At 31.3% G+C, this 23697-nt stretch overlaps 2 protein-coding genes and 2 long non-coding RNA genes across 5 annotated transcripts; all 4 read left to right on the plus strand.

Annotated features, from left to right (window-relative positions):
• The first annotated feature begins 1917 nt into the window (after nucleotides 1–1917).
• LOC131939398 (uncharacterized) lies at nucleotides 1918–8207 on the plus strand. Its single transcript, XM_059297682.1, has 5 exons — nucleotides 1918–1956; nucleotides 5216–5292; nucleotides 6873–7205; nucleotides 7571–7662; nucleotides 8184–8207. Coding segments are annotated over exons 1-5 (528 nt in total). The 5' UTR covers nucleotides 1918–1954.
• Nucleotides 8208–8761: 554 nt separating this feature from the next.
• On the plus strand, nucleotides 8762–9939 carry LOC131939356 (uncharacterized). Its single transcript, XR_009386409.1, has 4 exons — nucleotides 8762–8927; nucleotides 9156–9218; nucleotides 9640–9732; nucleotides 9878–9939. It is a non-coding gene; the product is annotated as an uncharacterized LOC131939356 (long non-coding RNA).
• Nucleotides 9940–10500: 561 nt separating this feature from the next.
• On the plus strand, nucleotides 10501–11202 carry LOC131939357 (uncharacterized). The gene is made up of 3 exons (XR_009386410.1): nucleotides 10501–10547; nucleotides 10846–10868; nucleotides 11166–11202. It is a non-coding gene; the product is annotated as an uncharacterized LOC131939357 (long non-coding RNA).
• A 641-nt stretch (nucleotides 11203–11843) lies between these two features.
• On the plus strand, nucleotides 11844–14568 carry LOC131939355 (uncharacterized). 2 transcript variants are annotated; one of them, XM_059297636.1, is made up of 3 exons: nucleotides 11844–11866; nucleotides 12081–12123; nucleotides 12613–14568. In XM_059297636.1, the coding sequence occupies exon 3, from the start codon at nucleotides 12979–12981 to the stop codon at nucleotides 13897–13899; it is 921 nt and encodes a 306-aa protein (XP_059153619.1). In that variant the 5' UTR covers nucleotides 11844–11866; nucleotides 12081–12123; nucleotides 12613–12978; the 3' UTR covers nucleotides 13900–14568. The 2 variants fall into 2 exon arrangements, with proteins under 2 accessions (XP_059153619.1, XP_059153620.1); XM_059297637.1 differs by lacking the exon at nucleotides 11844–11866 and having other exon boundaries at nucleotides 12008–12123.
• Nucleotides 14569–23697: the final 9129 nt, after the last annotated feature.

Below are 23697 nucleotides of genomic sequence, written 5' to 3' on the forward strand. Positions count from 1 at the left end.
CTCAATAGTAGTCAAAAAGAAAAAAATTGCAGATTAATCTCTTGGTTATCAAATACAAAAATAGGTTGACACTGATAAAAACAGCACGCTGTTATCACGCGGATACCCACATAACACATCTCTAAAACGACACGTAAGATTTGCTGCTAAACACAAGGAGGTCAAAGAGAACTTTTTTTTATCATCAGAAAATGTTGTGTTTAATTGTATCCAGTTATAACGCTTAAGTCTTGTTAATTTTTCCTGTCAATCTAGTATAGTCCAGCTTTTACCAAATTACTACATGCATAGATTTCAGAAAGAAATAACATGTTTTTACAAGCTTTTATTTAACTCACTTCCTCTGTCGTCGCCAGTCTGTCGTCAGTCTACATCGAAACGCAGGAGTGAAAATTCGGAAACTTCTACTTGACCGATACGATTCACATTTGACACGTGGGTCAAGACATGAAGACAATGCAATCTGAAACTAAATTTGACTTAATTGGATGCCTAATTAATTTTTTATGAATTAATAAAAATTTGGACCGAATTAGTAGGCATGTCTAGCCAACCACACCACACGCGTCATCACCTTCAATAGCTGCGCCATCACGTTCAATGGCTGCGTTCAAAAACCATTGCGCGCCTACTGAACGTGATGTTCAGTAGGCGCGCAATGGTTTTTAGTCATGTAACTCTATTGTAAATAAAACATGTAAAGTACTGAAAAAAAAATTCATAAAAAACGTTTTAATAACAAGCTTTTATGTAATAATGCACTAAAAAGTAGAAAATAAATTATAGACTACTATTTAAATAACTATAAAAAAAAGCGTGGGTGTCTTCCTTAACATTAGTAAAGGTATCCAATAGATACTAAAGTGAACCACGCTTTTCTTTGTAGTTATTTAAATAGTAGTCTATAATTTATTTTCTACTTTTTAGTGCATTATTACATAAAAGCTTGTTATTAAAACGTTTTTTATGAATTTTTTTATGGATCAACTGGTAATCAATAGCATAAAACCGTTATAATGTTTCTTGTTTAAACACTATGATGTTCACAGAAGCTGATTAATTATTTATAACAATATTATTTTATTTAAATAGTTGGTCTTAAATTACTAACAAGTTTTATGAATCGAATTTGCTTTTAGGTAAGATAATAAAGTATAAAGAAAACGTTTCTCGAGTATTAATTATAACTACACGAATTAGATGGAATAAGTTACAATCGACATAACAACAGTAAGGGAAAAAACCAAGCGTTACATAGCATAGAATACCTTATTGTTTTATATAATTATCATTGATTAGTAGTAATAATATAGTAATAATATTCTTTTCTTAATGCTTATACGAACGAAGCATTTCACTTAAGGCACTTAAAAGTATCTGACATTTAATAGTATTTAATAGTATTTTCATTTCTTAGAGCAGGGGTTCCCAAACCAAATATATATATATATATATATTCAATTTATTATGATGGGAAGAGGCAACCCCCACCCGTAGTGATACCTAAAGAAACTGTACGGAGCAATACGATATATCGGAAATTCAGCTAGGCTCAGTATTGACGTAGTTTTTATCATAACGGGAATTCCGAAAATAAAATATACCTTGGCCTATTCCTTCTTTTTAGGAGATTTTTCGTTCTATCTTTGATGTCTTACAAGGCACATGTCATTTTTATTCACAATTCAAGCTCATTTTTTATCACAAACAGATCTCTCTTCTATATATTTGTATGTTAATAGTCATTTTTAAACTGTAAGTACCTTTAAACAGTATATTATTTGAGTTGTATTTATAACAGGAAGTGAACTTAACAAAAAGCACGCCATGACAGATATGGATGGTAAGGTTAAACATTTGAGAGTTGACGTAAAGTTTTTACTCAAGAAGCTGATGTAAACTTTCTTGAGTGTCGCTTGTCAAGTTATGCAACATTATCAGAGGATTATATTGCATGTATGGCCTTATTTATAAAAGGAAATGTTAATTATAATTAGAAAATAAACCGGGAGTGATCTCCCCTAAACTTTCTCGAATATTCTAATATAAAATTACGAGGGATGGCAACTCAGGACATAGACAATATTTGTTATCAATTTTTAATTACTTAAACTTTTTATAATAGAACTAGCGTACCCGACCCCCGCGCGTTGCCGCGGGGATAGAAGAAAGTTTGACGAAATATCTTAGGATTTCACCAACGCGTTATCAATTATAATTATATGTTCTTAGACGCGTGACCTTCTTTTCTAAAAATGAGTTATTTAAATGTAAACAATGCCTGTTCTTGGATCATCAATATCAGGAAACGGGTTTACCTACACTACCGCAAGAAAACATTGAGTGTACATTAATCACTCACCGAAATAATATGGTAGAACACACTTCGGCGACCGCCTCTGTGTCAGAGACGTAGAGGGGCGCTCTCAGGGCCCCCACCCCCGATTTCACTACCGCATAGGCGCGGCGTACGACCCCTGGCTCCTTAAAACTAACAGGCGCCTCGGCCAATTAGCATCCTGTTAATAATGATACTGATTTCGTCATTCGCTAAAGTGACACAAATGAACAGGATTTTTTTCTTTAACACGTACAAAAATTATTTGACGTGTTTTAAATATCAGTGTGACTGATGCAATATGCTAGCGTTACTAATGGTCTATTATTAGGTACTCGATCTCAATTTCTGACTGGATTGTCTAATAATAGATGCTTATTGCATCATTCGCAAAGAGACGAAACTCTACAGTAGGCTCCTCATATTCAAAAAGTTATTTTTTCATCTTTCGCAAGGTGACGAAACTGTACAGAAGGATTTCCTCGCGTTACAAAGTTATTTTTAGAAGCCTGTTGTAGTTTTACCGCTGAGTATAGTAGTACCCCTTATTCGCTATGCAGGACGCTCGATTAACGGATGCCAAGTGCCAACTTAGTCGCTCTAAAACTCTGGGCGCCAAACCGTATATTGACGAAAGTTGTACCCTATATGGCGCCGCCCGTAAGAAACTTTAGTTTTCTTTTTCGCAGAAATATTCTCGGGAGTATTCTCATCTACTCCCTAAAGTTTCATGGCACTCGGATGAACCGCATCCGAGATTTATTTTTTATATACCGTGTATAGAGGAAAAAAATCGCTCCCCCAGGGGGCGCCGCCCTTGCAATATTAAACAATATTTTTTTGCAGAACCCTACCATTGAGTTTCATGGTACACGGATGAACGGTGTGAAACCGAAATTTTATAAACCGTATATAGAAAAAAATCGCAGCCGCCCGTGGCGCCGCCCTTGCAATATTAAAAAAGGAATTTTTTACAGTACCCTTCCCTGAATTGTTCTAATCAACTCCCCAAAAGTCTCATGGCTATCGGATAACGGTGTCACACCAAAATCGACTTATTTTTATAAACCGTATATAGAGAAACATCGCACCCTCCCGTGGCGCCGCCCTTGCGAAATTAAAAATTATTTTTTATAGAACCCTTCCCTAGAGTTTTATAATGAACTCCCCAAAGTTTCATGCCTATCGGATAAACGGTGTCACTGCAATTCACTTTTATTATTTTTATATACCGTAAATAGAGAAAAATCGGACCCTCCAGTGGCGCCGCCCTTGCGAAATTAATTTTTTTTTTTCAGAACCCTTCCCTGGAGTGGTATAATGAACTCCCCAAAGTCTCATGTCTTTCGGATGAACGATGCCAAACCAAAATCGACTTTTGTTTTTTATACCGTATATAGAAAAAAAAACAAATCGCGCCGTGTCGGGGCGCCACCCCTGCGAATTTTAATTTTTGTTTTCGCAGAAACCTCCCCAGGAATATTCTCAACAACTTCCCAAAGTTTCACGGCGATATGATAAGAGGTGTGGTAATGCATAAAAGACACACAGACACACAGACACACACACATACATTGCTTTTTATATAGATAGATAGATAGATAGATAGAATCTCGTAAAAAAGAATTGCACACTAAGTGAAAAGTTTCCCTTTCAAACCTGACGGTCTATGGGGCAAGTGAAGTAGTGTTCACTTGTTTCTGTGACCTCGGCATATGGTCAGCACTATGCCTAGCCGCCTTTACTTTCCCTAACTGGAGTTAGGTACCCATCAGAGTTGGGTGGACTCAGGGACGGTCTACTGACTTGAACCCGGATTCGAACTCGAGACTAACGGGTTAGCAGTCCAGCTCTCTACCGCTAGACCACTTCGTCCCACACAAAGTAGCCTAATAAAATGTGCATAAAAGTGCGGGATATTATTAGGAATATATAAATTTACATGCGTTTTTTGAGAAATCGGAAATAGCGAAATTTAGTACTTCCGGTCAACAGAAATTACTCAAAATTTGACAGAAGGTAGAGCATTAGACCTTTTACTTACGTGTGAAATTTCATTTATCTATCTAAAATAGTACGCAAGTTATAGGCTTTTGAAAAATTCAAAGTAGAAAAAGTACCACTTCCGGTTATCGTAAATCGCTCAAAAGTTGATCAGGATCTACGATTTTGATTAAATACTTATATATGAAATTTCATCAGCCTAGCTGTAACGTTACTCAAGTTATGGTGTTTACACACAGACACACAGACTGACACACAGACATACGGACAAGATTGCAAAATTATGTTTTTCCGAATCAGTGAGGTGTAAAACGTCGAGATTTGTAAAAATCTCGATTTTTTTTGCACGATTACAATACTTTCTCTATACGAGAAAGTAAAAAGTATAGTATAGAACATTACTATTAAATAAAAATTACTATTAGATTCTTAAAAATTAATAGTAATGTATGCGTTTAACATTTAACAGCCTTTCCTTTTCATTTTAGTATTCATTTTCTGTTTGCACTGAAAAATTCAATCAATAGGATATCAATGTTTGGCGTGGGATACAAGTAAAGATAGCTAAAGACCATTTGTATCAATGTGTTTCATAGAATATCAATGGATGTACTTATATATTTAATAGTACTTCCAGTGTAGAGAAAGGACAGTTAACAAAACAGAGGAATTAGATTCGATATGTTTTTTATATCGGCCTCAAAGCAGATTATGTCAACGTTTTATCTATCTGTGTCTAGTTAACTAACTCGTGTCATAAAATGTATCAGTCGTCTCTACCTATCAATCGATTTACAAACTTAAATATGTTCAGATAATATAGTTTGTTCTCTTGTTTTAATATGCCTAATGTCGCATTATGTCTTTTCGCAGGCCTAACATTTCCCATAGAATCATGAAGTCTACAAAATTATCTCTGTGTTTTAATGCTCTACTATTCCACATAACAGGTATTTTATTGTATTTGACATTTCACATGCTTCTTTATCATGTTGGAATAATGCGATCGTTTTTTTTACCTACTTCCACTTTAAAATCATCAAAAAATCAAAAAATAAATTAATTTTTTTTTCTTTAGCACAAATGAATATCAAATTGAAAACGCGTGTGTTGCTAAATGTTTTTTTTTATTATAAGAAACTTTAAAATTGTTTTTATTAATTATTATTTAAAACTGTCTTTTATTTGATTCCAGCTATCTAAGATTAAATACCAATTTGCTAATTGATAATAATGAAAATTTTGAAACAAGCAAAGAGGCCTAAGGGTAAGCCCTGGGCGCCTACTTGCATCATACCGGAACGCCAGAGAGTGGGGGCGTCTGACTTGATTTTATTTAAGATTTAAGTAGTTTAAACGAACGTAGGTGCCATAATGCTCACGGGAATTCCATGAGAATGGGGGGGGGGGGCTAATTGAATTCTCCCGGGTGCAGTTATCTATAAACATATTTTTTTTACTGAGATATTGATCTACGTCCGATAGTCTAGTGACAATGAATTAAATCTACAAGGGGATGCTACTTTTTTTAAAAACAAGAAAAATGAAACCATTTATAAAAAAAAAATATTTCCTTATTTAATTTATTCCATGGGACGCCAATTTATTTTGCTTTGAATCAAGAATTATTCTTATTGCAATTCTATATTATATAATTAAGTTGTGGGTAAAAATAAGAATATTACTCTTAATTTTACCAACACATTGAAAACATTTTCTATGTTCATTAATTTTAAACAGAATAAGGTTTATTTCTAAATTTGTACGTATTTTTAATCCTTACACATAATACAGATTTTCTGATCTCCTGAAAGTGAAACATATACAAACTTGTAAATATTTAGTCCATTTTAGTATAAAATAGATTAACTATTATTAAAAACAAACATTGTTTAAAAACAAACTTAATTGTGAAGGTTTACATTGAAAACAAAGTTGTACTTAGATCTGTTTTTAAACGTAAATATAAAATATATATCATATGTGTAAAAAGTACTAACTTGTTGTACATATAAAATGTATGCGAGCCATTTAAATATCAAAGTCTTAAGCACACTGAAACTCAGTGAACTGTATTATTTTTTAAATAATTAACATTGTGAATTCGTTACTTGCTTAAAGATGCAATTGCTACAACTTAATAGGAAAGCTAGTTGATATAAAATATATCTGCACAATTTCCATCATTACGAACACCATCCCACATACACAATGCAATCTTTTTGATACAATAAAACATACGTAAAAGTTCAAATGATAAGCTTTTATTGATATGGAAATTATTTTAAAACTATAATTATACATATATTTTCTTTTAATTGTATCTATTTTCTATCGTTTTTATAAATCGATTTAGTTGAGAGAATCACATTGTTAAATATGCATTACGGTTTTTTCATATAGAGTAATATTTTTTTATTCCTCGGCTAAGATATTTTGACTACAACTTTGTATAAGATATCCTGCTTTTACTCTTAACTCTTTTTGGGAATAGGTAAGCAAATGTTTAATTATTTTATTGTGTCTGCAGTAGCGTATGCTTGCGACCCAGCTGAAGAGGGACGGCCATATTTACTAAAACACAGCATAGCTAAAGTTCCATGGGGTGTAACAATGGTCACGTGGACAAAGGACGACATTTTAGTCGCTGATTGTCCTGTTGCTACTGCAAGTTGTACAACCAATGCAATGACGTGGTTGGTAGCAGAAGTTATAAAGACAGATGATAATATAACATTTTTCTTAAATATTAGTAGCGTTTCAAGACTATCACGGAACAACTCCAAAGGAATTTGGAAGTTGAAATCACACACATCTAGTCCTAGGGCAGAAGAATTTTATAACTGCAATCTTCAGGTCTATGGTAAGTAGACATTTAAAGTAGATTGGTTTACAAAACATTTAGAAAAAAAAAACATTTTGTAATAAAATTAGATGATATTTATTTATGAACTTTAAAAATGTATATAAACACAGATGAATATAATAAAACAAATGAATTATTTCAGTATAATCTTTTTATAGGTTCATATTTTTAGTACAAATTTATGTCTGGAAAAAATCTGATTTCTTAGCTGCAATTTTAGCTTTAATTTTTTGTTTTTGATAAAAGATTACTGATAATGTATAACATCGTTTAAACTGATCTTTTTTTTAAGTTAAGAAGCTTTTACTTTTTATCTAATATTATAATTTAAAAAAATAACTATTCCCTTAATCCAATAACAGCAAAGATAAAAGAGACGAAGTGTATAAAGAATTTGTCCAAGGATGGTCTAACCGTGTCCTGTTATGGGAAACAAGTTTATCCAGAGGCTATGGTAATGTTGTAAATTTTGTCGGTTTTTAAATAAGCAATCTTATTTTTAAAAAAATTGCATTTTTTCTAAGTCAACTGTAGTTACTTAATTTTATCAAAACATAATTTGGGTGACAGATATATTGACATCGCCATCTGAAATAATAATTTCATGTCGATTTTAATGGCTATAATTTTGTAGCATAAAATGATTTTGTTCAGTCGACTTGAGATACGTTACCAGCACTTACCTTACGGTGATTTGTTCTTTATCAAATTATTATAAACAGCTAACAAATTGCGTAACTTAACCACTGTAGGCTAAGTTGTCTCAAACGAATAGCATATTTTAAAATTTTAATTAAAGATGTTGAAGCCTATATCTGGGTCAGTCCACAGAAATCTGCACAAACCTTGCTAAACAATGGCATGTGGTCTAAAAGGGTTATTTGGGAGATTGTTTGAGATGGGGAAGCATACAGTGTTAGACTATTATCACATCTAAAATATACAGCGTTAAGCTTTTGAAACTTGTGTCACCAGATGTCCGTTATCAGAGCACCATGACACTCTCATGCCAGAACACACGTAGTGGAACAGAACTTGTTTATTATGATACAGAATGTGTGAGAACATTTTCCGTGCAGGAGCTACATTTGAAAAGAGAAGATTTTATATTCTGCATTTACCCAAATATAATTGGCGTTCAAAACTATGACCAGATTTCAACCAATATGTATATGTCTGTACTTACAGGTAACATCTTAAGTGCTAACATTCTAAATGAGAACTTTGTAAAATAATCTAGTTAGAAAGTAGCATTGTCTGGATACAAAATGTTTTTTAAAAAGCTACCTCTAAAACCTTAATTTTTTAAATACATTTTAATTGTAAAGGCAGAAACGAAGGTAGACTGTATAATATTCAGTTTTAAAAATCGAAATGTATAAGTATAATGTAATGTTTTTTCATCTAACATAGTAAGCCTATTGAATAAACATGCTCGTAATGTGGTTTTTGTTTCATTTATTCATTCTATCATAGCTAAAGTTAGCTTGCATTGTAAAACAAAATGTTTATATATTTTTAAATACCATTGTTTTTTCTTTCCTGTAGAACCATCTTCTATATCTGTTCAAGAATGCATTAGAACAGCTAGTTCAATCAACTGTAGATGTGATAGGCTAGATAATGACGACAGTAAGCCTGGTTTCAGTTGGTATTCCGGTGACGTTGAGGTTCAACGCAAATCACAAATATACACAGCGACAAAAACAACCGATGCAGGTTTGTTTACAAACAACATTTTTAACTACTTGATGTAACGTCTCAGTTTAGATTTAATTTTAAACTTAATATCAACACATGACTTTTAGCTTTAGAACTGAAAGAGACGTATATGTCTTAATAATATAATCTTTAATAATGTTAAAATGTATTCTGTATATTCTATAACAAATATTTTTTCCTATTATGTTTAATTGCTCAGTACATTTTTATATCAATTTCTAAAAGTAAACTCAACACTTGAGGACATATGGTGTAAGCCTATTACTACTAAAACCGATGGTAACCATGGTAGGTTGATTCATGCATATTTTCTGACATGTTTTATCAAAATAAAATGAGCTATAGCGTGCTTAAATACGTGTTGTCTTTTCTACTTTATTTTATTAGTCGCACACTCTACCACGACATTATTGTATAACTTAAATAAATAATATATAACTAATGCATGCATTTTAGAGGGTGATGTTATAATAATAAAATGGGACCACCTGACATAAAATAATGATTTTTTTTCATCTGTTTATTAATTCTAAACATTGTTAAGGTTAAGTCTAATATATAATTCATTATTGAAAACTATCCTAATCTTTTCAAAATGTTTAAACATTACTTTACCTTTTCACCTTCACTTTCTAGTTTTATTCACCAGTTATTACGTTTTCAATTTCTTGAGATTCTTGAGCACAAAAATATGTGATATGTGTTTCAGATGTAAAGGACATTGTTATTTATGTACTCATCATATTTGTTGTATGCACCATCATCGTGATTTTGATTTTGTGCATCAAATACAAAAAATGCAGTAAGTATAAAATAACGATTATTTAATGTTTATATATATATATATATATATATATATATATATATATATATATATATATATATATATATATAAAGCCTTTTTTGTATCAACAATTCTACAACCATTGTACAAAAATTGTGTTCAGGTCAGCCAGTCGGAGACTACAAACAACCAAAAGTGAATATAACAAAACAGAAATGTGTAAGGTAAATAACTAATTCTTTTTATGTCTTATAAAATGAGTAGCTATTGGAATATTTACGAGAGTAAATTTTCATCAACTATGATTTACTTTTAATAAGTTTTGGTGTTTTCTAAAAGAAAAAAAAATTAGACAACTTTTTCGTTCCAAGGGTTTTTAAAACACATTTTTTTTTAAATTTTAATTATTTGATTTTATTAGTTACGTACTTGGTAAATATTTCTTACACATAAGGCATGTATTCTTTTTAATAACAGGAGGAAAAAATGTTTAGACGTTGGTATGTACAATAAGTTATTATCGTATGTAGTAAATATCTTTTCTTCCATAATATATGTTATGGAAATACAATTTGTGTATACCAATATGTAATAAAAAGTAAACTCTTATATAATAAAATGTTAAGTGAATGGACGTTTATTTTCACTTATATATGTTAATATATATATATATATATATATATATATATATATATATATATATATATATATATATATATATATATATATATATATATATATATATATATATATATAACAAGTTAATTTGATATAATGAAAAACATAGAGTCTACAAACATTGACAAATCTGAAACCCCATTAAAAAATGACATGTAAGTAACACCATTTTAATGTACTTATATTTCTTTTTACTAATGATTTCACGCATTTATAGAAAAAATACATCAGGTAAAATCGAAACATGTATTAAAACATCCGAAGTCTAATTGCCTCTTTTTCATTTAATTTACACTCTTTGCTAATTGTGTATAATGGCATAAGCTATAAACAAATGTGTAGAAGAATCAGCACAAAGATCAATTTAAAGCATTTTTTAAAAAGTTAGTTATAAAATTAATATGCCAAACATCTTAATTAACTAATTTTTAAATTTCACTTTATTTTTTTCAGAGAAGCTAATGATAGTGAAACTGGTTAGTAGTTACATTTCAAATTTTTATTCAGGCTGTCTAATAAAAATAATTCCATTCACACATTTAAACTTTAATTCATCTGGAAACAGTACTAAATATATGTTAAAATATAATGACCTACAGAGACCTTTAATTAGACTGTAAATAATGTTGTGCAGATACATTTGTACAATTATTATTATATTATTTAACGCAGTCTCTAGAAACATTTTTTTTTAAATTACATAAAAATGTTTAATTTAATTCGTCAATATGTATTGACGATATTTTGTAAAATATAAAATTGGATATTGACAGAAAGCCTTAAAGAAACAACTAATCCAACGGTTGATTTTGTGTAAGTACACATTTCTTAATTTTATACCATAGCTTGAACACAGAAAGCTTAAAACGAAAACTATGTCTTTCTCAAAGAAATTGTTTTTTTTTAAGTTGAATTTTATTTTGTAACTTGCGCATTATTTACAAAAAAAATGTAATTATTTTTATTAAACAAAATAGGATTATTATACATGTGTTTCCAAGATGGGGTCATCCATAAATGATGTCACTCTTTTTTGACGATTGTTTACCTCCCTCCCCTACCCTCCGTCACACGTCGTCACAAAAAGCCAGACCCCTCCCTTAAAATGACGTCACAACTCAGCTTACAAATCCCCCCCCCCCCCTCAAAATTGCATGTAAGAATACGATTATAAATTTAATTTTAAAAACATTTCTTCTAATTTAAAACTGATATAGCATAAGCTGAATGCTTTTGTCAATATATCAAATATTAAAACTGTTTGTAAAAGGAAAACAAAATACATCTCGATTTCAGCTGATTTTTAAATTGGTGTATTGTTTTTATAGTGGGTTATTACCAAAAAAGCCAAAAAAACTTGGTAATATTTTGATACATTGTTTTCTAAGACAATTATTGTATATATAGCGAAATAACCATATACTAATTAAGAACGTATTTTACATTTACAGAAATTTAGATGAAACTAACAATGGTATGTAATAATGAAACATTACTTAAATAGTTTTTTTTTGTAATCGCTCACTCTCCTATCTCTCTCTTTCTCTCTCTCTCTCTCTTTGTTTCTCTTTGTTTCTCTGTCTGCTCCCTTTCTCTCAGTTGGTTTATCTCTATGATATTTTATGATTAATTAAAATGTTTATATTGAGTGTTCTGGCATCTAATTTTATAGTATTGCTATTCTGTAGAGCATTCTTTACAAACGGACCACACCATTTCTACGGAAACAAAGTAAGAATTATTTTAGTTAAAGTTAAATCATAAGTACCTTTTAAATTAACATGAGAATTTAAATCATAATTTTAGCATGTTCGATTTTCATCGCGTTTTATTTTTATCATAATATAATTTGTGATTTCAGTTGAAAGGTTGAAACATTTTGGATGTGTCAACACAACTTTAAAAATAAATTCGCGTATATGTATAATAAAATGTGTAGTATTTGTTAACAATACATACTAAACAGTTATTTAGTATTAGAATAAGTAAAAATCAATTCCTGAGATATTTTTGCATGAACGTATTGTTTCAAGTTACTATACGGATATATATATATATATATATATATATATATATATATATATATATATATATATATATATATATATATATAATTAGTACCTACACGTTACAAAATTGGAACATTACTTTCTGTGCATTTTAATTTTAAAAATTTACAAAAGTACGCTTAATTGCTTTTCATATATAATATAATTTCAGATTCAATCCGAAAACCTTCCAAGTTAAATCTTCAATATTGCTTATTGGAACAAAAAGTAGAAACATAGAGCGGTTTAAAAACTCGCTGCTTGGGAAGACAATTCCTACAACACTTACTTCAAGGAAATGGAGTGTGTTTAAAAAGAAAACAAAAAGTGTGCACGAATCGAGCGAGAATATATCGCATACGCCTGAAATGCAAGACAATTATGAAAAGAAAAGAGGGAAAGCCAGCAAAGAAAGAAATGGAAACAAAGGAAGTAGTAATATACACCTTTGCTACTCTAATCGCAATGACAGAGTGTTTAAATTAGTAGGTCGTGTCCTGTGTATGATGACAGGGAAGTTGATAAGTTTAAAGACGAAATGAAATCCTGTCTTGTTCTCTGTCGTGAGGGCTACAATGCTGTCGTTGTGGTATATACATCAGATAAAGAAAAAGAGGCCACTTCTTTGATTGATATTTTGCGTGAAAATTTTGCTTTCAATATGAACAATATAATTCTCATTAAAACGAAATACGTTCATTGTAGAGAACATAAACCACTTAGTAATTCTACAAGTAATGTTGCACAAATGCAAGATGATTGTATTGAAGCAGAAAGCACTGTTGATTTTAGAGGAACAAAGGCTGATCTTAAATTTAAAGATTTATTTACAAATAGGTACATTGGACTTCAACTCCCTGCCACCGAGGATAATATTAATCATATTTTTAGGTTTATTGATGAAATGGGCAAAGCAAACTCAGTTTCATTATTTATAAAATATGATAGAACATTAACATCCAACACTATTTTAGAGACTGTGCTAAGAGAATTATCACTCTTGATGGAAACTATTACAAAAAGAAAAAATAAACATCAAAGAGAAACCGAACAAAGATTCAAACTATTACAGGAAACGTGGGAAAAATTTGTTAATTATAATGTCGACAATGTATGTGAATCTGACAATAACGTGTTGATAGAGGAGGATGAATTAGAGGATATGGAAGACGAACGTGAAGAAACAGGTAGAGAGTTTAATAAAGAGGCTTTGAGACAAAAGCAAGAAGTATGTGAAGACGTGACGTATCTGATTAAATGTTTGCATAACGTTTATTTTGCTGCACAACAAATAGAGAGAAATGAAAAAATCCTGCTGCCTCATGTCATGAAAATCTTTCAAAATTTTCACGACTGGTATGTGGAGAGTATAATTAGTAAAAAGGATACAGTCCTTGATAGTAATTATAAGATGAGACTTTTTCAGAAAATTGAAAAAAGACGACATAAAACAATTTAGAGACAAAGAATGAAGCAAAATGCCAAAAGAGTATAGTTAAGATTTAAGGCTGTTCTTTTAACAGTAATAGGTTAATTTATTTGTACGATTTACTTAATTTATTTTGTAGAAATTGTCTCATTGTTTGTAAGACAACATTTGACTATACTTTTACTTCTCCCCTTAACATGTCTCTAAATTGCAATATAATCCACTTTGCAACAAAAATTGCAATACGATTTATACAATAAACATTTATTATCCTCCATACAATGCATACTAATACTGTGTCCAGGCCATTTGTACAATTTGGATATTGTAGTCCTTATTCAAGACATTTTTGCACTGCCGAGCTATCCCAAAAAGTGTCCCACTGTAAATATTTTTTTTTCTTCTTTATTGTGTAATAAAGAAGACCCTAGGTCGAAACGATTATTGTACATTGGTTTTAGCGTGTGAAGTTACTATCTCTTTGTTTATTACTACTTATTACATTACAATGTAGTCCCGATCTTACATACTCGACCATTTTGATTTATCTCGATTCGGTGTTTGAATAGTTTTCTACTTAATAGATTTTGTTTTCAGTTGCAGATTATTTCTGTAAACACAATTATGTTTTTAAAGTAAATAAAAAACAGTGATCTCATATAAACTTTCAGGTGTATTTTCTTTAACATTAAGACTGATGGTTCTTACAAACTATCAGGCTATAAAAAAAAATGATTTTTTTTAAAATTGAATTTTAATACGCTTCAATTATTTAATATAATAGAGTCCATTTGGTAATTAGAATCGCGCGCCAAATAAATGTAAACATTGTGTGCATATTTGTGCGGATCACTAGTACATAATAAAGGATAATTAAATTAATTTTCAAAAAGTTGTTTAATTATCTCACTCATTCACATTTTCTGTCAAAGTGCACTGCAATCAAGTAATGAAAAAATCGAAAAAAATTGGTCAATTTGAGGTAAATTTTGAATCATTTGTAGATTTAAGAAATATTCAAATTTTCTTTAAATTCAAGCTCGAATTTGTTGCCGGTTATGATTTAGTGAATGTTAATATCTGATTTCAGTTCAAATTCAAGAATTAAAGATGTTTTTTTGTAGGTATCCATTAGTGTCACATTTTGCGGGCTAGGAACGTTAAGTTTGTATTTGTGTATTTTTGTATTCATAAATACGTCATTGTAATAGGCACATTGTCACTGACTAATTGATCGACTTTTAATTTACTTGTAAATATCTGAAACCCTAGCATTCTACGCCTAAATCGCTTAAATTTGCTTGCTTTGAAGCGACACCCTGTGTTCTAAGTTTGACTGCTTGCTAAACTTGATGACGCACGTTTGACAGTAAAACGCTTGTTTAAAATTAACTCACTTGCTGTATTAGCTTGACAAGCTCGCTTGCTACGCTTGACAGCGCTCGATGGAAAGCTACACAAGCTACACACTCGCATGAAAGCGTGTCACGACTTAGCTTTCTACTCTTTACGGCGTTGCAGTGTTCTAGATTTTATCGCATTGGTGTGTCATATGCATTTATAATTCAGCCATTGTACTTTGTGCTTCTTAAATCAGTGTCGGTGTGCAATCCTAAACATATCGCCCACCATCCACATGCACACTAATCTTCAAAAAGTGACCATATTTATCTATTGAGGACATATTAAAATAAAATAAAAACACCAAACGATTTGTTCATTCACTTTAAGTGCTTACATGATACAGTGATAAAAAATAATTTAAATTTGAATAACCATTGATCAATTGGAATAAACTGTCATAACCTACAATTTACATGTCTACGCGATACTGTAACAAGGTTTCTTTCAGATATTTTTTTCTTTTGAGAAGTGGCGCTTAAAAGCTTATATATATATATTTATTTATTTATTATGGTGGGAAGAGGCAACCCCCAACAGTAGAGGTACCTAAAAGAAACTGCACACACAATGAAGACGTTTACCCATTTTAGTTTTACAGCCCAACTATACTTTAAATAATAATCATAATGTATATTATTCGACTAGTTATGAATAATTGTGTATGATTGTATTGTAACATCAATCATTTGGCTACGTCTGCTGACGGAGTAGTGCTTTCTTCCTCCAGAAGTCTCACGTTCAAACCCCTGGCTAATGATGCTCGTTAGCCGGGGTCAGCATCCAATCTAGGTTAGAAAACTTCTAACAACTCCTGCCTTGTAGTTTATTCTTGTAAAGACAAAGGTTATGGAGGAAAATCCAGAAAAAAAAACCCCTCGGAAATCGGAGTCAACGTTCGAAACAGTATCTACAATAAATAAATTTTGGAATCTTTGTAAAAATAGATTTAAATTTGAGTAAAATGGCTTATCAAATTCCTGTACATTAAGCATGATAATATTATCTGCTATGTTTATCAGCCATAATGTATAAATGAATTCGCCGCCCATGATTTTGGTTTCTGTTCAGCTGTTAAAATATAATAAGAAATAACAAAGGCACAATCTGTTTCAGTTCAAATGCTAATGGCTTAATAAATGGTCAGTCAAAAATAGTCAATATTACAAATATAATAATAATAAATACAGCTTATCAATCATTTAAGTTTAGGACCTGCATGTGCTCGCAGTATTTCTTGTATTTACCTGAAGTACAGTGAAACACATTTTCGCATAATTCTAAACGGCTCACAAACACCCGTAACCCATTAAAAAATATTAATAAGAACTGAAAAGAAAAATCAATATTGTAGTTTCGATTGTCTACAAATCCTAGTCCTAGCGTGTTGTATTTTCAAGGAGGGCGATCGAATGCTAATAATTTCAGCTCTTCGTTATACAAAAGGATCTGTTGTGAATATTTTATGATAACGCTACGGGCCAATGCAGACAAGCATACTAAATTTCGCCAGCCATGAGTTGTATAGGACCTAGTTGATAAAAAAAACAACACATCGTGGTGTTTGTCACGTACACACTCAACACACTGCAGCAACTTTTATCGACCCATTTTTTATGTGAGGCAAGAAACGCGAGTAAGAAGAAGGGAGATAATTTTAGGCGAAGCGAATTTAATTTTATTTTCGGAGGTTGTATATCGGTTAATGAACATATTTTCTTTAAAAAAATATATAAATTAATATATTTATATATACCCAAAATTTGGAACAATGTTTTATATTTTGTAGCGAAATACCTTTTTATGTCAAGGGTGATGCCCGACCTCTGGTACAGTTTGAAATATCTTTTCATACAATGTTTTTCATCTTGTAAATCTTAGTTTTCCAACGCGGAACATATTTTATTAAATATTTCTGCCTCAATAGATTTTAAGCTTACATTTTAAAAATCCTCAGATGCTTAATATAGCTATTATAAACGAATATACAACACAATAGCAGTATTTTTAAGCAAACAATAAATAAATTTAAAAAAAAACGCAAACATAACTTTTTTAAAACTTCATAAATTTTAGACATGAGTATCTCTATATATAGTCATTTTTAGCAAAAAAGCACTTTGTTTTTGTAAAGTAAATTGATGTCAACAATTAATTAAAAACAATAAAGGTGTTGGTACATGCGCGCAAGCCGTTTGTACAGAATTATAAACGGCTCCAAAATTTTTAAAAATATATATCAATGTATCAGTATGATTAAAGTATTGGCATTTCATCTGTATGCTCAAGGTCACAAGGTGTAATGTACTCCATACTGTCAACACAAGTTTGACGACTTTTCTTACGGGGATTCGGTAATTCAGGCCTGGGTGTTGCGGCTCTACCCCACTGTAAGTTTGACTCCGTGTCGGAGAGATCACTGGACAGTGTGTAGATAGGGGGACGATTGATGTAGCTGACGGTCCCAAGGGGGAAGTCACTCTCCTCCACCACAGCGTAGATGTGCTCGTCTTCAAGCAGATTGTCTCCCTTGTTTCGAGTGGGTGGTGTGCTGTAAGCGTAACGCAACAAAAGGAAGATATTTACTCTATGATTACGTATTTGACATAAGTGTTATTCGAAATTTACTCGATGATTACATATTTGACATATGTGTTACTCACAATATTTAATTAAGTCACTTCTAATAATGGCTTTTTAAAATCTAAAAGCTCAAAACTATTAGCTATTTTGCTGACACATTAATTAAGCAATACCAAAAAAGTCTATCTGTTTTGCAATATTGCAATGTTTCCACGCATGTTGAAGAATGAACCGTTATTTTATTATAATATCATTTATTATTAAGCTCATGGTTGCTAAACCAAAAAATTTCGAGTTCGTACACTTAGGCAAACGAAGCTCGTTAGCTGGGGACAGCCACTCTTCTAGGAGAGACACGTTTGGAAGCATATCCAAAAAGAAAAGCAGGCTGAAAATGGCGCATAACCATTTGACACGTATACTTAATTGTGTTGGAGGGGATCCAAGAAAAAGAAGAAGATTCATTATTACAATACCGAACATAGATTTTAATTATCTCATGTATTTATATTGTGTTCATTAGCTAAATATATGCGCCTCTTCGGCATTAGTCGTCCCTTATAATAAACGCGCATCTAACTATAAGGTCACAACTGAACATATGTTAAATATGTCAGGCTAAAGAGATACGTTAAAATCTTACTTGATTGTGACATTCTTTCTTGTCCTGCCAACTTCGAAATAAGTTTAAACAAATAATTAATAGATGCAAACAATACGCTACAATTAAAATAATTTATATCTAAACATGTATTCTAATTTGCTGTTTTCTTATATAATTTAACTTAAAAAATTGTTTTTTCTTGTGTAGGCCTACATGGATATGAAAATGATGGTGATTTAATCTAGGCGCCATGGAATATAACTCACTTTTAGAATAAACTTTAACTTTTGTTTAATCAGTGTGTTTCTACAGAATTAACTTCTTTTTTTTTCAAACATTCATAATATATAAACCTTAACGGCTCATGTTTTCTTGCAAAAGACACATTTAATTTCCGTGATCATATATATTAAGTATATACACATATATAACATTAAAAAAATAAAATATAGAATTACCTTTAATGTAATAAACAGCACAAGCAACAACTAGAATGGACACAAGTATAGCTGCAGCCAGGGTTGTGATGGAAATAAACAGCGTATCAATTTTCTTTGAAGAAGTCAAGATAGCTATAATGAAAACAAAAATCGCATTTGCTTTACAGTGGTTTTTTTACAAATAGCTTTAAATAGAGCATCTAATAAAAGCTAAAATTTGGAATATTTTTTGTCGGTTCTTTTCTATCTTTCAATTGGAATGCCAGACTAAGATACAATTATATTCTTTAAATTTGGTTTGTTCCGAGGTTCAAATTCTGCTTTAATATTCGGTCTGTAACAATTTTTAAAGTAAGGTTTAATTAAGTTAGGTTTAGTCGTAGTTTAAAGATACTCTTGAACATGTGAGAGATATCGAGCACCTGATTACTAACTCGAACGTTGAAAGCTTGTTCTTAACCAACCTAGCCCTGAAGAGCTTTTGCCTCGGGTAATGGAACTTTCGTAGTAGCTAGAACACATTGCTTTATTTTTTAAAAAACCTAGAGGTAGAAAACAAAATCACGCTACACCCCTGTACACCAGAAGATCTTCAAATACAGATGTGTCAATGAACATCATTGCTGTAAGCCTACATCATTAGATAAAGTCACGTGATCCCTTGAGAGAATATTACCCGAATCTTCCAGAATCCTGATAGGAATTTGATATTCAGTGACGTCGCAGACATCTATTATGACCCGGGCAGTGCCGTTGTCATGGTTACTAAAATTGTGCTCCACGCAGGGGACACCTGATGCGACGATTACGTCATTTGACACGATCTTTGTCCTGCAGGGTAATGGGGAATCCCTGCAGCATGCCTTAAGTTCTGGTACATTGGTGTCAACTTCCAGTTTATCCATCAGGACTGGTCGAATTACCCCGTTGACTGTGAGCTTTATCTCAGATATATCTGTGGAGTTCGTGTGTAAATGTGTAATTCTAAGTAGAATTATTATTGTTTATAAGCACTTTAACGATACAACTGTAAGCATTTCTTCTTATTGTTTCGTGTTGAAAATAAAAATGAACAGACTCTTCGAATACATGTTGCATATTTTTTTATTGTTAATCTAAAATACAAAAAAAGTATCTTAGACCTTGTTTCTATACTTTTGTTAAGCATTTTAAAGTAAATATGAATTATGGAAATAATATAAAAGGCACACGATATTATTGTACGTGCATTATGGCTTGCCGAGCGTTGATATTTAATGATATCATGTTTTTAAAAATATGATCCAACCATGTAACCAAATAACTTTAATTAATTAGTATAAACATAAGTCTACCTCGTTGTGTCTTTAATTATATATTTTTTGGTTTGTTTAGGCGCTTGCAAGGTCGGTACGTTAAGAAATGTATAAAAACATTCGGCTTTAAGCATATTTTAAAAATAGAAGTCGTATCTGTATTTGCGAATGAAAGGCTTTGTCTTACTATAAATTTTGGGGAAACTCTGAACTTGGCTAGGAAATGATGTGCTGTTGAACAGAGCACCGTAGATGTGTGCACCACTGTAGTCTACGTCAGCGGTAATGTTGACCACAATGTGGTGTGTGTTGGTGCTGTCTGTGTGGTTACAGTAACACATTTCTTCTTGGGAGTGTGAACATCCTTGGATGATAGTTATGTTGCATATCTATCAAAGAGGAAAATGGTTGCAAATGGTGTTTATTTTCGTTGATTTTTTCTTAATGTGTATTCATAAATTTATTTGTCATTAAAAATAAATATACATGTTATTGTATACATATTTTTAAATAAAGAATATTCATTAAATTAATGGAATTAAAATGCATTCTTACTTTGTGAAATCTTATATCCCCAAATTTCTGGAGAAAAAAGTTGACAAGTGAAGACACCTGATTTAAATAGACTTGTGCTTTAAATACAACGCTGTCTTTACCGTGTCTTAGACCTTCCTTACACGTTGTCTGACTGTCTTCATAGCTGTAGCCCATTAGTGTGATACTCGCACTCCTATGGGGATCTTTGATGGGGAAAAACACATAATATATCAAACACACGTTTCAATTATATGCGTATACACGAAATCAGTTAATATTTTAACATCATGGCAATATTCATTTCATCATCATCATCTTTATTGTTTTGTGTTAAAAATACGGGTGAGAAATGAAGTAGTATTCATTTGTTTCAATGACCTCAGGATATAAAGAATAGTATAGTCATCTCTTTAGGCCTACCGCTATTGTTTTCTTTACATGAGCTGGGTACCCATCAGAACTGTGTGTCCTCATGGACGACATACAGAAACGAAACGAACATTAGTTGTCAAGATTTTTAGGTCAGCAGTCGTTAAATGTATTCATATTAATAGAATAAAAGCTAAGAAAAATTGGTTAATTATTCGTACTATCTGTACCTTTCTTCTTCCGTATAAATTGTATCCAATACGTTTGATTGATAGCATTGCAAACATTGTACCTCACTTCTACAATCTGACTGTCTTTAAAACTTAATGACGTCAGGGAAAGGTCCACACACGTTTCTCCAACACGACTGTTTGACTGGTCAGTTACAATGTCGATGTTACAGGGAGAGGGCGAGTTCAAGCAACACACACGGTTCTCTATAGTGTAGTTGTCGACCTCGTAGTTGTCTGTTGTTGTAGGTAGAGGTATGTTGTTCAGCTGGAGTTGTACCTCGGATATATCTAGAAACAAAAATGGTAACACTTTGATTGAGTTCTAGCACAATTTTAAAATGTAATTATGTATGTATGTATGTATGTATGTATGTATATATATATATATATATATATATATATATATATATATATATATATATATAATATAATATCTGGAAGAATTACCTGATGAACATTAAGTTTAATTGAAACTTGCGTCAAAATGAGAAAAAATATGTTAATATTAATAACGGAAACATCAATCAGCTATTTCAAACCAACTAATAGAATAGACTAGCGATACAGTTGTTTAAAGGTAATATAGCCCAGTGCGTAATAGTTGGATTTAAAATACAGAGAAGTAATTCTAAATAACCCTACGCCAATAACTATCTTTTTTTTTTTTTTTTTTTTTTGCAAAAAATCTTATATATGTTACTGCTGCTCATGTAAGCTATAGAGTAAATTTCTCACCTGAATTATCATTTACTTACTGTATATTTTAGGAAACCGCTGTGTGCTGCTGTAATGCGGGTTGTCCTCCACTGAGTGCTTGATGTATCCACGAATCAAAGCCTCACTGTATCGCTTTTGGGCTTGTACGTTAACTTGGATATCATAGACTTCATTATTTGAGGTGGCGTTACAGGGACAGATCGGGTGATTGGTTGCCTTACATTTGGATTTAATGTCGACTCCGCAGAGCTAGGGGACAAGTCGAGTTATTGAGTACAACAATCTATGATATTCAGCTTTATACATTGTAAGGTGCATATAAGGAAGAGATTATAATTGTTTACTTGTAGAGTAAGTTATATAACAAACATGCACACACACACACACAAATATATATATATATATATATATATATATATATATATATATATATATATATATATATACATTTATTCATTTATTTATTTATTTGTTTATATATATATATATATATATATATATATATATATATATATATATATATATATATATATATATATATATATTTATTTATTTATTTGTTTATATATATTTATTTATTTATATATATATATATATATATATATATATATATATATATATATATATATATATATATTTTTTTTTTATTTTTTTTTTTTTATTTATTTATTTATTTATATATATAAGTATAAAATAAAAAGGAGATTTAAAAAAACAAATTACACGCTGAAAAGTATGACCTCCATCTACACTTATCTCGAAGACAAGAAATCTGCTCCACAAATTACTGAGATTCGTGAAATCCACCACGGCATGAAAGGTCACTCTATCCCTGAATTCTATCAATGAAAGGGTACATGTTGTTTTGCTGTCTGTCTGTTTGTAACTGTGGAACGTAATGTTACACAGAACTCCATCTGTAAGATATAATTCTGGTAAAAAAATATAAAACGATATGTTTACTTATTTAACATTACAGCAACTATTTGTTTTTAATTACGTATAGAAAGATAAGGCATGGGTTTAAAAAAAATTAAATTCAAATAAATCTACAAAGAAAAGAATGTTTTCTATATATTTTAACTTAAAATTAACCATAATTTAAACACATGAGTAGGCCTATAGTTGTCAGGTTTTTTCTTTTACAAACATGTTGACACTAGGATGATTTCAACCTGCTTTACTTTTTGGATTTGCTTCCATAGCCTTTGTCCAACTAAGAACAAACTACAGGGCAGCAGTTGTTTGATTTTGGACTTGTCTCTCCTAGAAGAGTGGCTGTCCCCAGCTAACGAGCCTCGAACTCGAGACTTTTCGGTTTAGAAACCATGAGCTTTACTGACTCCTCCACGCTGACCCCTACTATTGCGATTGAGAAACGAGTTATTGCACTTGCACTTACGCAGACAATTGGTACCCGGTTGTCTAGTATTTTCCTTTAAGATAAAAGTATCCCGTGTCGTTATTAAGCTAGCTAGTTAAATCCAACCCACATCTCTAGCGGTTGGTGATGGGGGGGGGGGGGGGGGGGGTGACACGTAAGGGGATAGTGGAGTTGGAATGCAATATACTCTGACTCATTCAGAAATTTATTAGACGTTTTCTTTTGTACAACTGTGATAGTAAATCTTTTAGCTACCTCTATGACA

This window comes from Physella acuta, unplaced genomic scaffold (assembly GCF_028476545.2).
Source record: "Physella acuta isolate Inbredline_101_S28 unplaced genomic scaffold, ASM2847654v3 ptg000276l, whole genome shotgun sequence".
Taxonomy (NCBI): Eukaryota; Metazoa; Mollusca; class Gastropoda; family Physidae; genus Physella; species Physella acuta.

Coding starts and splice junctions, on each gene's coding strand:
- LOC131939398 (XM_059297682.1), top strand. Junction 5,293..6,872: donor TCTACTATTCCACATAACAG/GTATTTTATTGT, acceptor TTGTGTCTGCAG/TAGCGTATGCTTGCGACCCA. Junction 7,663..8,183: donor AAGTTTATCCAGAGGCTATG/GTAATGTTGTAA, acceptor TTGTGTCACCAG/ATGTCCGTTATCAGAGCACC.
- LOC131939355 (XM_059297636.1), top strand. CDS start 12,979: ATGAAATCCTGTCTTGTTCTCTGTCGTGAGGGCTACAATGCTGTCGTT.